General features: G+C 48.6%; 2 protein-coding genes across 3 annotated transcripts in view; one reads left to right on the top strand and one right to left on the bottom strand.

Annotated features, from left to right (window-relative positions):
- The window catches only part of GNAL (G protein subunit alpha L), a 1,214,381-nt gene that overhangs the window by 1,181,229 nt on the left and 16,889 nt on the right, over nt 1–16,263 (top strand). The gene's annotated exons all lie outside the window — the stretch shown is intronic.
- Nucleotides 9,076–16,263, bottom strand: part of MPPE1 (metallophosphoesterase 1) — a 699,480-nt gene continuing 692,292 nt past the window's right edge. The window contains exon 10 of the mRNA XM_069620485.1: nt 9,076–15,902. Coding sequence (XP_069476586.1) covers nt 15,900–15,902 — 3 coding nt within the window. The 3' untranslated portion in view covers nt 9,076–15,899. The remainder of the gene's footprint in view (nt 15,903–16,263) is intronic.

Here is a 16,263-nt window from a genome sequence, read left to right as displayed (position 1 = left end):
AGGGTTTCTAAAGAAGTTTCGAATGTTTCAAGAAGTCAAGTGTAAGCAGTGTAACTGAGACAGGCAAACTGGACATAAGGCATACATTAAAAGTGCCAACAGGGACAATTGAGAGCTCTTTCAGCAGTATGACGACCATGGCATGCAGTGGTGCATTTAGGTTTTATGCTGCCCTAGGCCCAACTAAGTGCATGCTCCCCACTTCCCGAATTTGACTCCACATCTGACAGACTCTGCCCCTTCACTAGATTCCACCTCTTTAACAGACTATCTGCTTTCACCACCATTTTATCCCAAATCCTCACCAAAACAACCAAATAAATTTAAGCCTGTTATATTCTATGTTATGTTATTTGAAACGGTGTTTTCAGATCTCTGCAGCCCAGGATTTGGAGAAGGCAGTGTAATCTGTAATTAAGTGCACTAGAGGTGCTTGTTAAGGCCAATTGCCTACTTTTGTATTAAGTCAGAGAACCATGTTTTAGAGGAAGCCTTAAGAACAACATAGGCTGTCTTCAAACTGAAAATAAGCGAGTGGAAGGTTGGAACAAAGAATTTTTTTAATGCAAATATCTGGTTTCTCAAGAGTTGCCTGCTGTCACCCCTTGAGAAGCACCCATATTGGTCTGTAAATGTTGATGGCAAAATAACTAAATTTCTACACGTGGTCTTGCCAAAGGGTAATGTTTACATATGAATTATATGTAGGTGTTACAGGCGCATCTTAAACCAATGTTCAATAAAAACTCCACCCTCTGCCCAAATGCGGCTCTTTCAGGTTGTGGGTGTTATATACAGGTGTAGGTAGGGAAAACATTAAAGCTAGCAATAGAAGAAAATGAAACACAAAAACGCAAGAGTTTTAAAGGTTTTTATTTAATGTTTATGTGCTTAACTGGACTTGCCTGACCACACCATGCAACCTCACCGTGGGGGGGAGACACAGAATTCTGGGACTCACAATAATAGGCAGGACTCCCCTGCCAACCAGCATAGATTTACCGGAACACAAGATTCTAAAAAAAATACTGTTACAAGGGGACGGTTCAAAGAAGATAAAAAGAGAAAGTCAGACACAGGGATACAGAGAAAGAAAAGAAGAGAAAAAAAGATTAGCACTCTCTGCAGGGTGGCATAATAGAGTAGCCTTCCAAGGGAGGGCATGCCTTTGCCCCTTTCAATCGTCATCCCTCTTTCGGGTTCACTCTTGCCAATCCCACAGTTGCTTCTATTTTCTTACAATGTGGGATTCACTTCCCTTATTCACGATCATCTGCCGGTCAAAGACTTTCAACTGTACAGAGGATTTTAGTACACCACGTCTGACCACTTTGACCCTCTTCTCTCCTTTCCCAAGGCCTTTTGGTACAAGTAGTTTCAACAATTTGATACTCGCCCAGAGTTTCTCGAGTGAGCACCCACGTGGTGCTTAGCTCATCTGCAGCTGGCTTTCCCCTTTTACATCAACAGTTCTTTGTACATTCTGCAATCAGCCGTTTGCTACTTTTGTTCAACACAGTTCTGTTTCTTTATCGGTCCTCCCCTCGACTCACCGGCCATGAAGAAACACTTGGCTTTCTTTGTATCGGGAATCCAGGCCGTTACCACAGTATCAACCATTTCCCTCTGTCCTGCCTATCGGCAGGCACGCTTCGTGCACCATTACATCTGCTGCAACACACTTGGGCTATTGTTCGCAGTCTTCCAATTCTTTCCACAGAGGTTTCACGGGCCTTGGTCAGTAAGGACAAGATCGCTTCTCTCCTTGTCACCCTCTCTGTTTGCGCCGTCTTTCTCCTCCTCTTGAACTGCCGTGCCTGGATGGCTGTCTCGTTGTGCAATCTGCCTTGCTCGTATTGTGCCCTCTTGCCCCACCTTTTATCTCTGTGGGGAAGGGAAAGGGGCGTCAGGTGTGTGTGAATCTGATCAATTGCCTGACTTTGCCGGACCCTTTTATTGGGACATGTCGGGCTCTGGTGTTAGTTTGTTGTCTTTCGTGTTGTGCAAAGGTGTTCGTGTCTGAAAAGGGGGGGCAGTGTACTATGTGGCAGGATGGGGAAAAGGTGTTGAAAGAATGGGGATACCGCATCTCACCTGTCAGTGTCCCACTTCCACTCCCCAAGGACCCCCCCTCCAGGCGATCCTCCCTCACTGGTCCACCCCCCAGGAGCTGGATCCAATAGCGATGGCTGTGTCCTGGCCACCTGATTGACAGATCCACGGGGACCAGTCAGGAAGACACCGTCAGGTTTCTCTGTTTTGAGGAGCTTCCAGAACTTCAGGTGATCCGGCTCAAGCCTGAGGAGGGGCTGTGCGACTATTCCAGAGGGAGGCTCCTGCGGATGAGAGACATCTACCCCCCACTCTTTGCTTAGAGAAGTATCAGATTCGCACAGAGTTGGAGCTAGCAGACTCAATGGCTCTAGCAGGTAGGTATTTAGGGAAAAAGAGTTGAATGTAGCGGGTCCCGGGCCCCAGAAAGCCTTGTGGATGATGCAGAGGGTCTTGAATTGGATCCTAGCAGCAACTGAGAGCCGTTGGAGAGAAAGTAGGGCTGGAGAGATGCAGTGCCTGGGCTTGAGGCCAAGAATAAGTCTTGCAGTCCTATTCTGTATTAGTTGAATGGGCGAAGAGAGGATGAAGGAAGATTGAGAAAGAGGCTTTTACAGTAGTCACGCCTATAGAGGACCAGAGCTCTGGAGGCATTGAGGTTCTGGGGGAAAGTGAAGAAAGGGAGAATACTTCAGAGGTGGTGCATCTCATACTGGTCCTTCTTGGCAAGGTCTGCAATGTGAGGAGAGAGAGAAATCAAAAATGATACCAAGGTTTTTTGCCTCACAACAGGGTGAAGGGAGTGGACCTATAGAGGATGGCCAGAGGGTGGGAGGGAGGGAAGGCGGGAGCTCGCATCCCAATGAAAAGGATCTCAGTCTTACTGGCATTAATGCAGAGATCATTGGCAGCGCACCATGACTGAATGGCAGTCGGACAGTTAGGGATGAAAGAGGGGGAAGGGGTGGGAAGCTTTTTGGAGAGCTGCGTGTTGTCTGCATAACACTGGAAGTGAGGAGAGAAGGAAGAGATCAAGGAGACAAGGTAGATGTTGAAAAGCCTCAGTGAGAGGATAGAGCCTTGAGGAACGCTGCAGGTGGAGAGTGAGATAAAGGATAGCAAGGGGCACAGTTGAACCTGGTAAAGTCGGTTGGAGAGGAAGGAGAGCAACCAGTCCAGTGCCAGACCCATGATGCCAAGGGTGTCACAGAGCCGATTTAGCTCGGTCGCATGATTGACTGTGTTGAAGGTGGAAGAAAGATCCAGGAGGATAAGAACGGAAGGAGAGTTAGTCAAGAAGCAAGTGGGAGGCCAGAGGGGTACAAGGGTCAGGGATGGTAGGGGAGATGTGTAGACTGCAGAAGGATTGGTGAGTTCCTTGCAGATTTTAAACAGTTCGGCAGAGTTGTTAGTGGCCCAGAGATACAGGCTTGGATGTGAGCCCTCTTCTTCGAGCAAATGGAGAGTCTGTATTGCCGTTGGAGCAGGCAACAGGCCAGTTTGCCCGCCACTTCCGCTCAGCCACTCCACACTTGCGTTTCAGAGAGGCAAGTTCGTAATCATACCAGGTGTTACGCTTTGAGGCAGGCTTCATTCGGATCCGCATGATGGTGTTAAGGATATCCAGGGTGTTGGTGATAGAAAGGTGAAGATTTGCAAGGGCAGTCAGTGTGGGCAGGAGTGGGAATGGGGAATGAAGGTGGCAGTAACTGACAATCGCTTCATCGGTCGAATGACGGACAAGGAGACAGCCAGTTCAGGCAGAGGCTTAGCAGGGGAACCTTAGAGAACCAGATGAGAAGACCGGAGGGAATGGTCAGACAAGGAGAGAGGTGTTTTTGAGAAGGTTGGAGATAGGAATGACTGAGGAGATGAGAGCCCGGGGGCCCATGCAGGTGGGCTGGGGACAATGCAAAGCATGACTGTGTTATGCCACCAGGTGAAGCTAGCACCCCAGTCGGGGGTCTTGTGTGCATGATTCCCCGAACCATGGCACCGCTTGTATGGATATGGTCCCCCTTGGGGCCAGACCGGTCAGGCTGGAGGAGGAAGTAAAGGTCCCAGGGGCCAGGCTAGGCAGCAAAGATAGTTATTTGGCGGCTACATGGGGGCGTGCAAGCTACTGAGGGCACTGTGAGAAGAGCCGCACACGTGGTGTGCGAAGGACTTACTTGGAGCCCCGGCCGCTGTGTCCTGGGTTCTGCAACAAAGTGCAGCAGATTGTTGCTGGCTTCCCGGCCAACCACTGTCACTTGGGAAAGTTTAACTATAGCACCGCCATGGATGAAGGTGTAATGGAGGAGAACGTTAGGCTCCTTAAGCCCACGCGCAAATGCACAGCCATGGAGGAAAATTGTGTATGGGGCTCCAAAAGTCCCACAGCTGGAGGCCCCATGGCTTAGCAAGGGTAAAGGACAACCAAGCCACCACAGAGGAAATTAAGTTTGTATGTCTGCATGCTCTGTCTGTATAGGCAGTAGATATGTATATATAGCCCATGGCAGCCACTCGTGGCAGACGGGGTGTGTCAAGGCTCTGGAGGAACAGAAAAAAAAAATCAAGAAAGAGAATGAAGGTACTGTACTTAGACATGTACTAGGACTAACCTGAGGGGAACGTGGACTGACAGTTAAAGGCAATCTGCAGTTGCCAATGCTATTCAAAGAATTGCAACAAAGTTTATTGTGGGAAGGTGGGAGGTTTGGAATGAAGGGATGGAGCTGAGAGAGATGCAAGATTAGAAGAGATTGGGGTTTGTTAAGCAGGGTATCTTTTACTCTAAACATAGAATAACAAATGCTGAATGGGAATAGGCAGTGGGGCCAACACTGAATGACTGAGAGTCTGCCTGTTAATAGGTTTGTGTTGTTTTTGTATATAAAGGACCGTCAGAGTAAAAAAAACGACCTTCCGGCGTACTGTGCATTATTTGATATCAGGAGCCTAGATTGTGGCCCATCTCCAGCACTAACATCTATAAATCATAGGTTGCTCAGCGCCTCACCTCATCAGCTGGTCTGGAATGGTGGGATGATTCCAGCGTGGCCCATTACTGGCCCGGGTTAACTTTAAAGTATGCATCCCCAGGCCAGGGCCATAAAACCAGGGGCTACTTAGCAGGGGACAAAACGGAGGTAAGGCAATTTACCACCTGTTGCAGCACTTGTACCTCCAATCCCTTGGGCAGGAGTGCCATTACAAGATGGCAAAAATCACAAGTGAAATGTGTAAACTCTGCCTGGGCATAAACACCCCAGTGGAGTAAAGACAGTTGCAGATAGTTCTTGGAACTTTTGGCTGAGCATTCCCACAGTGGAGTAATGGATAAGCCTGACCCTGAACATTCATCTGTGGGAAGCAACAGCACTCCTTGAAGCTGTGCCGTGCAGGCAGCTTTTATAACGAACTAGCGGCACCACTCGGTGTTGCTTGGGTCTTTCGCTGACATGCACTTGGGGGTTTGCTATAGCCTTGTGTATGTTTTATTGTTTTAGGACTTCCTATTTTTGAAAAAATCGCAAAATCTACCAAAATCGCCTATACTGATAGAGTGCCGGACTCCGCTCCACCTTTGTGCAGGCCGAATGGGTGGGGTTGGGCAAATTTCACTATCGCCAGTACACTGTAGACTGGGATGCCGACCTTGTGTCCTAACTACCTATTATTGGAAAAGTCGCAAAATCGGCAATCTTCTGAAATCTCCTATACTGATAGCACAGACCCCTCCCTGTGCAGGATGAATGGGTGGAGTTGATCAGATTTCAATATCGCCAGTACACCCCCACCCTGCCCCCCTTACCAAAATGTCTGTGAGATGGTAACACTCAGTGTGGAGAGCTGCTAGTGTAGCAGAGCCACGAAGGGGAGATTCAGGTGTCTGTGATAGCAATAAGGGAATGTTAAGGGTGATGAGTCGACGTGGTCAGTGATGTAGGAAGACTTGCTGAAGAGGGACTGTGCATTCCATAGGCCAAATGAAATAGCGACAGAAGGTCAGGAGGGAACCAAGTGTTGTGCAGTAGGGAAAGGGGATAGATGAGGTTGGAAATCCTATGAGCAAAGGAACGTTTTATTTGAGGGGTGTTGGGGAAGGTGAAAGGATGAAGATGGGAAGATTAACAAAGAAGTGTAGGAAGGTCAGGGTCTTGTAGCAAATATGTATTCTGGGCAGTAGGGGAGTATGACCGAATGAGATTGATGCTAAAGGGATCAAAATTTAAATAACCACTTTCGATCACCTTGATTCAGATTTTTAAAATACCAACGGGGTTGTATTTTTTTAATACGTTACTGGATACGGTCTTCAATCACAAGGTACAGCATGCCAGGCATCACCATTAATATGAGATGTTATTTTATCATCTCTCCATCAGCAGATGATTATTTAAAAGCAATCCCCCACAAGATTTTGAGAATTTCTGCTGTGGTCGTAGAGATTCATGTTAATTATGAAACTGTATCCAGGATTGTCAAGTCTGGGGACAATTTGATTTTAACTTTAAATGCTGAGGTAAATATTGGCCGATTTGCACACCAACATTGCTTTATTCATTTTTTAAAAAAATCTGTTTATTGGCAGTTATATATGATCACATTACAAGAATCCAAAAGCATATCTTGTTACCAATTCCAGAGTAAACATTATTTGGGCATCAACTTCGCAATAGTACGGGACACTAGCCAACAAGCACTACGGGGTGCATCTTGGTGCTCTGGGGGTGTCCGTATTGATATGAGCCTAGCATGTTGTCCGGGGGTGGGGGGGGGTCTCTAGCATGGTCTTTAAAAGCAGTTTGAAGGGACACTCTGGATACCTATGGACGCCTGTCATCAGAAGAGCAGCATACCGCCAGGAGTGGCTCATTCCATGCATCAATGTTAGTGGATTCCCTAAGGCCTTTCCTCGTGGCTCTGTACTATGTTACAGTTTCAGCCTTACTCCATAATTTCAAATCTTTCCACCATAACAGATCATTCAGGCTACCTGTCTTCTTTGACGCCATATCAATTCTCCTTTTTGCAAGGACACATGCCAAGTTCATTAACTGAACCACATGTAAAATAGACACCCAATAGGCATTCCATCAGGGACCAGTGGTACCTACGTACACTCGCATTCTCAAGTGACAACTTAATTTGATGCCAGAAAGCCTATACTCTGCCAAATTGCTTTATAAAATGGCAATAATGAAGCATATGCAAAAGTGTTACCAAGCTCAAATTGCAGTACCAATAATATGGAGAGGATAATAACCTCTCTTTTAAAATTTGAATTGGGATCCATGTGGAGCAAGTTGATATAACCTTTGAATCTGTGAGTGAAATTCAAGTACCACATATGGCCCCAGTTTTGGTGGGAGCAGGGGGATACTCTGGAAAGAGGGGCAGCCGCCGGACTGCGATGTTACCCTGGAGGCGGAATAAATAATTTTTACCAGATTCTACCTTCCCCTCCCCAACCTCATCTGCAAAGAAGTCTCCATACAGCCACCAAGCCCCAAATTCTGTCCGTGTAGGGCGGTAGAGGAAACTTTTCATAGCACAATAACGGGGAAACTTAAAGCTGAGTGCACACTAGCAGCTCGCTGATCAGGAGAAATGCTCATAAAGAATAGTAGACTTCGGGACTCGAGAACCGGCCGCATACACAGATTTAGAAGAGAACAGTTGACTGCTTGCACAGGGATAGGAGTTGTGCTTTGGCCATGACATTTTAGCCTGAATTCAAAATGACTGAGGGAGTTCATAAGCCCTTGGCCTGAGCTCTGATTGCCAATCAAGCCGTTACTGCTAGTGGAAGAAAAGCCACGAAATATGGCGATGAGGAGAGGAGACACATGGGGTGGGGGCGTAGGGGGGGCAAGGTGGAATAGAGAGATTCTGACCAATCCTGTCACCAAAATATAAGGAAGAAATGGCTTTGCCAACCTGACGTGTATTATTTAGGCACTTAGATCAAGTTAATCAGTATAAAGGGAGGCAGAAGTGGCCAGGATGTGAGGTGTGGGGATGGCTGTCCAGAGAGGCGCAGTGTAGGAGCAGAGGGCAGAAGTGAGCAGCTGTATCTTAATGTGATCTATATCCTAGTCACTAACAGAAGCCCTCCATCATGTTACAGATGTGCTATTGCCCAAATCCTGGCCATGGTTCCATGGCTAGTAGGAACAGGAGGGAGTCTATGCGTTGGAATTTTTGTATTGTGCCATCACATTTTAATATACTTGTTTGTGTTACCTCAACGAAGACTCATGACATTTTATGTAGCGAGATTCCACTTAGACCAACAGGCATTGAAATAAAAAAAATGAAGTTCCTTGGTTGAACTGTATGCAAAATAACATAAATCGGTGCACAATGCCCAGACAAACCTATATTGCTCTGTGGACTGCAAGGAGGAATTTTTGGGAGCTTCAGATCTAAAATTGTAAACCAATTTCAAAACTCACTGGGCTTTGTGACTGAAATAGCGAAACTATGGCTCACACCTGCTGCAGTGAAACCTGTCAATGCCAGGATTACGAAAAATATGAACTTGCCCCACAAGATCCTACCCTAAATTTGCATCTAGTGCCTACTCCTTCATTTCAACCACAGCTAATAGGATTATGATGTGCCATTAATTTTGAAAATGGTAGAATGTTATTCAAGTAGGAGCCACCAAGTAGAAACTGACACACAAGGGGTTATTTATTGCCATACCTTTTTTTTGTTATTCCCAGAAAAGATGTGATGTGCTGAATTCTGGATTTAAAACTATTCAACAGATGGGTGAAAACACATTTTCAATATAACACCTTCACAGGATGTCATCCCCTTTATGCAGGAGCATTCCACGTGACCTCTGCAGCACTGAAAAATGCTTAGTTTCATATTTCAATACACCCAAGTAACAGAATACCAACTTCTAGTTTTTTTATTTAAGCATTTGACCAATCCAGACACAGTACCTAACTTTTCAGGTGGATGCAAAGCATTACTGATTCAAAGTTATCCCCTTTTAGAATCAAATATGAACCTGTGGTGTTCAACACATAGTTGATGGTTTATTTATGCTGAAATTCAGTACAGTCATGCCCATGTCTAAACGATTGGATGATACAGGGGAATTAGTGGCACACCAGACAATACAGTTTTTATACAGATTGGGTTTTACAATCAATATGAACAAATCTGATCTCCATCCAACAACAATGCCAAAGGAACATCTTAGGTGCAAAGACTGACATAGTAGGAATTGGAGCAGCGCTTCCAACAAATGTCTGATAGAAAGGTAATGAAAGTGATGTGGATGATGTCATCTTAAACTTACTTACTACCCAATGATGTCAGACTTTACTTGAGACCTATTCAAGAATGATTCAGTGTGCAATGATCACAGACAATATGGGACTAGGAGGATCAGATCTCGTGGCCTTTGACAAAATGGTTGTCCATCCCCTCAGCTGATGCAACACACAGAACTTAAACAATGGGCAACCAACCCAAGTGAGCCTAACAGATGTGTCCTTGCAGCGATGGAGTTAGCAGGCTCACTTCCAAAGGGGGTGGCTTGGGGAGCAGGCACAAATACCCTGGAATGTTCACCCCACACACTGGAGCCCTTCCTTGGAATACTGTTAGAGGCTGAGGATGCATTTCTGAGGGAGCGCTGGATCTTGAACACACACACAGCCATTGCTTCAAGTTTATAAATGATACTCGTACGTCCCGTCCCCTGGGGATGGTACCGGAACATTCGGCAGTGAAAATTGAGCTTCCCCTTCAAATTTAGTATAGCGTGTGGCTCCCCCGTCCATCCGAGGCCCCAGTCTCCGGCACCTAAAACTCAGCCCCTTTATGGCCAAGGGTTCCTTTGATTCTGGTTCTGGTAGGCCCGAGGACTCCGAGCAGGCCCAGACTTGCCATATCAGGCAATAGGCCCATTGCCGAAAGAAAAACACAAAATGCTGGTGTGGGCAAGTTTTTTTAGTCAAAGTCGACACTTTTTTTGGCCAATTTGGGCCACTTTGATGAGTTAATTCCCTCTGCGGCTGGTAGTTTTGCCCAGTTTTGCTGAATAAATATTCTTTAAAATGCATAATTTGAATCAATCCTTTTAAAAAAAAACTCCCCCTTGGTTACTATTCAAACTGTGTCACAAAGGGAATGAATAGCCATTTGCAATTGTGGCCCACTTTTTCATTGCTGCCCGAGACAATTTGATGGTTCAGTCTGACCCCACGTCTAAGGCTACTGTCTCCCAAGCTGAGGTGCCGGGGGACTCTTCCGGGCGATCCGTGGGCAAACCTGAGGCTGTCAAGGCTACCGGCATCCAAAACCGAGGGGCTCAGGGGCCCTACCGGGCTGTCCTCGGAGAAGCGATCAAGTTTATCCTGCTAATCAACCCCAAGGGGCAAGGGATCGTCATGTTCTACCTCCAAGGATCAGTCCTTAGCACGATTCATCACGACTGCAGGTGCCGAGGGCACACAGTTGCAGCTCCATCTGAAGTTGTGAGTCTGGGTGATTTGACGACAGGCTGAGGGCTCAGCAGCTACCAGAGTGGTTTCTGAGGTAGACACCTATGTTTCAGGTTCAAGGACCAAGGTGTGTCCTCCCATGTCTGAGCCAGCACATGGCAGAGGGGCTACACGCCATCATGCCCTGGATGGCGGATAGGCACGTAGCAGAGCCTTCTAGGCCGGTGGCCATCTTGGGTTCAGGCCTAGTTCCTCCCGTGCTCTCGCCCATTGAATGGTCCCTGCAAGAAGGTTTCAGTCCCCTTCCCTCTGGAAGTGGCAGCGGACTGTATAGTACAGGTGGCTGGTCTGCTTAGGGGTACACCTACCCACGGCAGCCTTACGGCTGCACGGCCTCCCGCTCCTCAGGGCTTCTATCAAGACCGCAGACCCAGCACTTCCAAGGGCACGACCTGGCGGCTTGTGGGGACCGCTTCTTTGAGCACTTCCTTCTCATGCATTCCCCATAGATAATGAGGCTCCTCAAGGACATAGTGAAGGAGGTGATCCTGCAGGTTGTGCCTCCCCGGCTTCCTTCTCTGGGCCTTCTGCCTGTTCCTCCAGCGCTGCCGGTGTAAGTGCCTGTCCCTCCCCTGGCCTTGCCAGTTATTCGGACCCCTCTGCCTCCTACTGTATCACCACCGCCTCCCCCTCAACCATTGTATCTGTCTTTGGTTCAGGACATAGGTGGGACTCCGCCGGCCCATGTGTCCCAGGGCCCGGACTTCCCTCAGTCTGTAAAAAAAAAAGGGGGGGTGGTCGATGACAACGCCAAGGACGATGAACCCTTGGCATCTGCTAAGACCTTTCATGACCACCTACAGTGCCTTGCAGAGTTCTTGGTGGAGGTCACTCTGCCGAAGGAAGCTCCTCAGGAGTCAGCAGTGCTAGCAGAGGTTTTGGGCATGCGCATCACAAGCCATTCTGGCATTCCTCTCCTTAAGGATGTCTTGCTGGTGGCGAGAAAGGTCTGGGAAAAGCCCAGGGCCAATGCTCCGATGAACACGAACTTGGGCAGCAGGTTCAGGCTGACGGATGGGGAGCCAGGGCTCCTGGCCACCCACCCCCAGCCTCACTCTTCAGTGGTTCCTGCAGCATCGCTGTATTCTAAACCATCGTCTTCGTCGTCTTCCTCCTCGGGAGCCTCCTCCAGTTGCCTGTTCAAGGATGACAAGGTCCTTGACTATTTGGTCAAATGGTGCTACGCCATATCAGGGCTGCATCTCTGGCAGGCCAATGCTGATGCCCTTTTGGCCACGGCTAACCAGAAGCTGTGGCAGGAGCTGGGAAAGTGTCTTTCAGACCTCCCCCTGGAGAGAAGCAAGTCTCCTTCAAGGCCAGTCTGGCCAATACCTGGGCCGTTGCGCAAGACCTCATGGAGTCTTCGGTCTTCCACTTCGACACAGCCAGCAGAGGGGTGTGCCTGGGGGTCGATATGAGAAGGACGGCATGAATGCAAGCCACTAATGTTTCATCAGACGTGCAAGAGGGCTTCCTAGAAGGCGTGGTCCTCTTTCATTGGTCCACCGATGACAAGTTGACAAAGAAGACCTCCACACAAACCGTCAAGTCCTTGGTCATCCTGACTAAACCAGGGCAGAAGTCCTTCCCTCAGTCTCAGGGCATGACCCACTTCAAACCGCACGCTTTCACCGGCTCCAAGGGGTTTCCGGACCGCGGTACGTGGAAGCCTGACAGGTCGCCCGGCAACAACGGGAGGAAGCAGCCGAGGACTTTGCGTGGTTTTTTTCCACTCCCCCCTTCTCTGCCCCCACCTCAGATGCCAAGAAGCAGTGACATCTTGCTTGGGGAACACAGCTCCCCAGTAGGAGGCCGGCTGGCTTTTTTCAAGGGACCCTGGATCCTTTCTATAGACTTCACAGGCTTCAGTCTTCATCTTCCTCTACCATCTTCTCCTCCTCTGTGAGATAGGGTCCCCGGCCTTTTACAGGAGATCCTTTCTCTTTTAGAGATGCAGATGGTAGAACCAGTTCCTCAGTCAGACAGGGGCTCCGGTTTCTACTCCAGGATTTTTGCAGTACCCAAGGACAACCAGGCTGACCTGAGGGTACTCCGGGTCCTGTCTGTCCTCAACCCGTCTTTACCGCTCAAACGCTTCAAGATGATTACTCATGTGCACATAGCAGACTCAGTGTGCAGGGGACTGGATGCATTCCCTAGACCTCCAGGATGCGTACCTTCATGTCCCCATTTACCAGCCGCATCGGAAGTTTCTGTGATTCACAATTGTCGTACCATTTCCAGTACAAGGTGCGGCCCTTCGGCCTCAATTCAGCTCCTCAGTTGTTCACCAAACTGATGAATATGGTGGCTGGTCTCCACAGTCAGCCCCCAGAGGGGGTTGCCCTCCTGTCAACAGCTATCAGACGTTCTTCACCAGCTGGGCTTTTCCCTCAACCGGCGGCAGTCGCAGCGGACTCCTGCCTAGGATCTGGTGTTCCTAGGAGAACGCTGGGACACAGCAGTGCAGCGGGTATGCACCATGCCCAAGAGTCTACTCCCCCTCCGCAAGGTGGTAGGGCACTTTCTGGCCAACTCGACCACCTCAGCATGGTGGTTCCAACACCTTCTGGGACTAATGGCATCTTGCATGCTCACGGTCCAGCACGCCCACCTCAAGATGAGGCACCTCTAGCTCCACCTGGCGGTCATTTGGGACCAGGAGACTGGGTCTCAGTCGGACAGGATCCCAATTGGACTGCAATGTGGCAGTGGGAGCCCCCCTGTCCCGACCAGAGCCCACCGTGGTGGTGATGACTGATTCCTCACTGTCAGGCTGGGAGGCTACTCTAGAGGGCTACTCCATTAATGGTGCATGGTCCACAGTGGAGGCCCTACTGCATATCAATCTGCTCAGGACAGCGGGCCTGGCTATCAAGGTTTTTTTTCTGCCTCTTATCAGGGGCTCTGCGGTTCTGGTCAGGACCGACAAATTCACAACTGTTTTACCTGAACAAGCAGGGAGCCCCCCCCCCCCACTCTCCCTCTCCTGTGCATAGAGACTGTGGCAATATGGGAATGGGCCCTTACAGAAGGGATTCAGATTTCAGCAGTCCACCTCCTGGGGGACAGCAACACGGAAGCGGACCAGCTGAGCCGCTTGGGGTTTAACACCAACGAGTGGGAGTTGCAACTCCTTGTTGCTGCTGTTACAGAGATGGGGGTTTCCGGATCTGGACTTGTTTGCATCTGCTCAGAATTCCAAGTGCCCCCGCTTTGCCTCCTTGGCCGGCCTGGTCAAGGGTCTCTAGGGGACGTGTTTCAGCTCTGTCGGCACAGCCGCAACTGTTAAGCGTTTCCTTCTCCACTGTTGCTACAGCGGACTCTCTGCAAATTCGGACATCGGTTGTCTGCAGCCTCATCCTGATCGTTCCATACTGGCTGCCGAGGGCGTGGTTCTCGGACATTCTGCAGTTGCGCTCCCAGGGGCCTGTTCTTCTTCTGGTCACCAGCAGGGGCTTCCTGACGCGGCAGGGCAGTGGAGCGCCTGCACACAGCCAGGCTGGCCCTTGCGGCCTGGTACCTGACCAGCTGAGGTTTCAGCATGCTCCGTTTTCAGAGGACAACTGGGACATCATACAGGAAGCCGTCTACTCGATCCCAGCATAAGAGCAAGTGGACAAGATTTTTCCACTGGGTTTGCGACAAGGGGATGGACCCTCTCAACTTTTCCCTGAATGACGTTCTGACCTTTTCCGCTTATCTGGCTCGTTCTTGTATTTACGTGGATACCTGTTGCAGCTATTTGGCGACCATTGGGGCTTACAAGAATTCTCCATGGCATGTTCTTTCCTCCGTTGCATAGGCCTCAATGTGGTTCTCACGCCTAATGAGCCGATGGCCTTAGTGGACATGAGGCTGGTGACCCTGATGATGGTGCTATTATTGGCGCTAGCCTCTGCACACAGAGTCGGCGTGCTGCACGCGTTGTCATTATGCAAGCCCTTCATGTTTCAAGGTCATCTTGCGCACTCATCCAAACCTCTTGCCCAAGGTGGTCTCTCTGTACCATTTAAATCAGAAAATCTGCTTGCAGGTGTTCTTTCCGAACCCACAGTTGGCGGCAGAAAGGGCTCTGCATTCTTTGGACCTCAAAAGGGTCCTCAAGTTTTATCTCCCTCAGACAAGATCCTTCAGGAAGTCTGAGGCATTGTTAGTCACCTTCGGGGGCTCGTCTCCCGGCACCCAGGCTTCCAAAGCTTCTATCGCCCGTTGGATGGTCCAGGCCATTTCAGGGGCTCATATGCCATGGGCAAACCAGTTCCTGAGGGTATTTATGCCGATGCAGTCGGAGCTAAGGCTACGGCCATCGCGTTTCAGAGGCATGCTTCTTGGGATCAGCAAGGCGGCTACTTGGGCCACTCCATCGGCTTTTTGCAAGCACTACTCCCTGGATACCAGCTCCAGGCGCTATGCAGAGTTTGGTCAGGAAGTTCTGAAGAACCTTTTTTTTCATCCTAGATATGTGCAAGTTGTAACGGCACCACCCTATGGTCTTGTTTGGTGGAATCGCCCACAAGGATGGAAGAAAGGGGACGGGACGTATGAGAAATTAAAGTTACTCACCATAGTGACTAGAGTACTCCTAGCCCTTAGTCCCCTCTCCTCCATATGTCCCATCCACCTTCCCCTGCTTGTATGCGAGGGGCGAATATGAAAAAAGTGTAGCCAGGTATCTAATTGACTGATGTGTTCAAAGGGGACTGAGGTGAGTCGCCGGAGTGCGGACCCTCGAGGGAGCGATCCCACGCCCGGGGCCCACGCCATTGCACACTATACTAAATTTAAAGGGGAAGCTCAATTTTCACTGCCAAAGTTTCCGGTACCATCCCCATGTTGGAGGACGCCCCACAAGGATGGCGGAAAGGGAATAAGGACCGAATACTCTAGTCACTACAGTGAGTAACTTTAATTTATGTTCTTGGCCTGCAAGGGTGAGTTTTGTTCGATAGAGGGATGTGTGAGGGGTCAACAGTGCGAGGCGGACAACTTTTATATGTTTGTTCAACATTTGCCATTTTATTAAATGATAAATGAACACTAAACACCTCACTGTCACTACTCTAACAAGGATTTCCCTACCTAACAAAACTAAGGGGAAACACTTTAAAATAGGATGTCTCACACTTAAACATCAAACAACACTTAAACATCAAACAAAATGTATGGCATTTCAATTAACATCAACATTTGTTTGTACAGTTCCTTGATAACCTTTTTGTAACTTGGGTGAACTCCATTCCCCAGGATTCAAAGATAATTCAGCTCCAACGTTCAGCACAAAGAAACGCCTGTAGGTAGAACAGTGTCGGTTCAATTCTTGATGTTTCACTGTCAAAATAAAGTTTTGTTAACCAATGTTTGAACAACAACAAAGCTTCTCCTCAGGGTGATAAGACTTGCCACTTCACTACAACAGCATCAATGTCATTCTGGGCGACAATGCTTTTCCACAGTTCAAGAAGTATTATCACAATTCAAAGGAAACATTGCTTCTGCAAATGTCAGTGAAACACAGTTCTTGGTCAACAGTTATGTCTCTCTTTACAAGATTACGATTTTCAATAGATATCTTTGTTAGGATGACTTCACAGTGCCTCTGCTTCAACAACTTCACTTCTACAGTTTACCATGAGGACATTCTCCTTTTGTATCATAGTGCTCCACTCAACATATGCTACTGAAGTCTGAT

This window comes from Ambystoma mexicanum, chromosome 5q (genome assembly GCF_040938575.1).
Source record: "Ambystoma mexicanum isolate Mex_15411 chromosome 5q, UKY_AmexF1_1, whole genome shotgun sequence".
NCBI classification, from domain to species: Eukaryota; Metazoa; Chordata; class Amphibia; order Caudata; family Ambystomatidae; genus Ambystoma; species Ambystoma mexicanum.
This window is presented reverse-complemented; position numbering and strand designations above follow the sequence as displayed.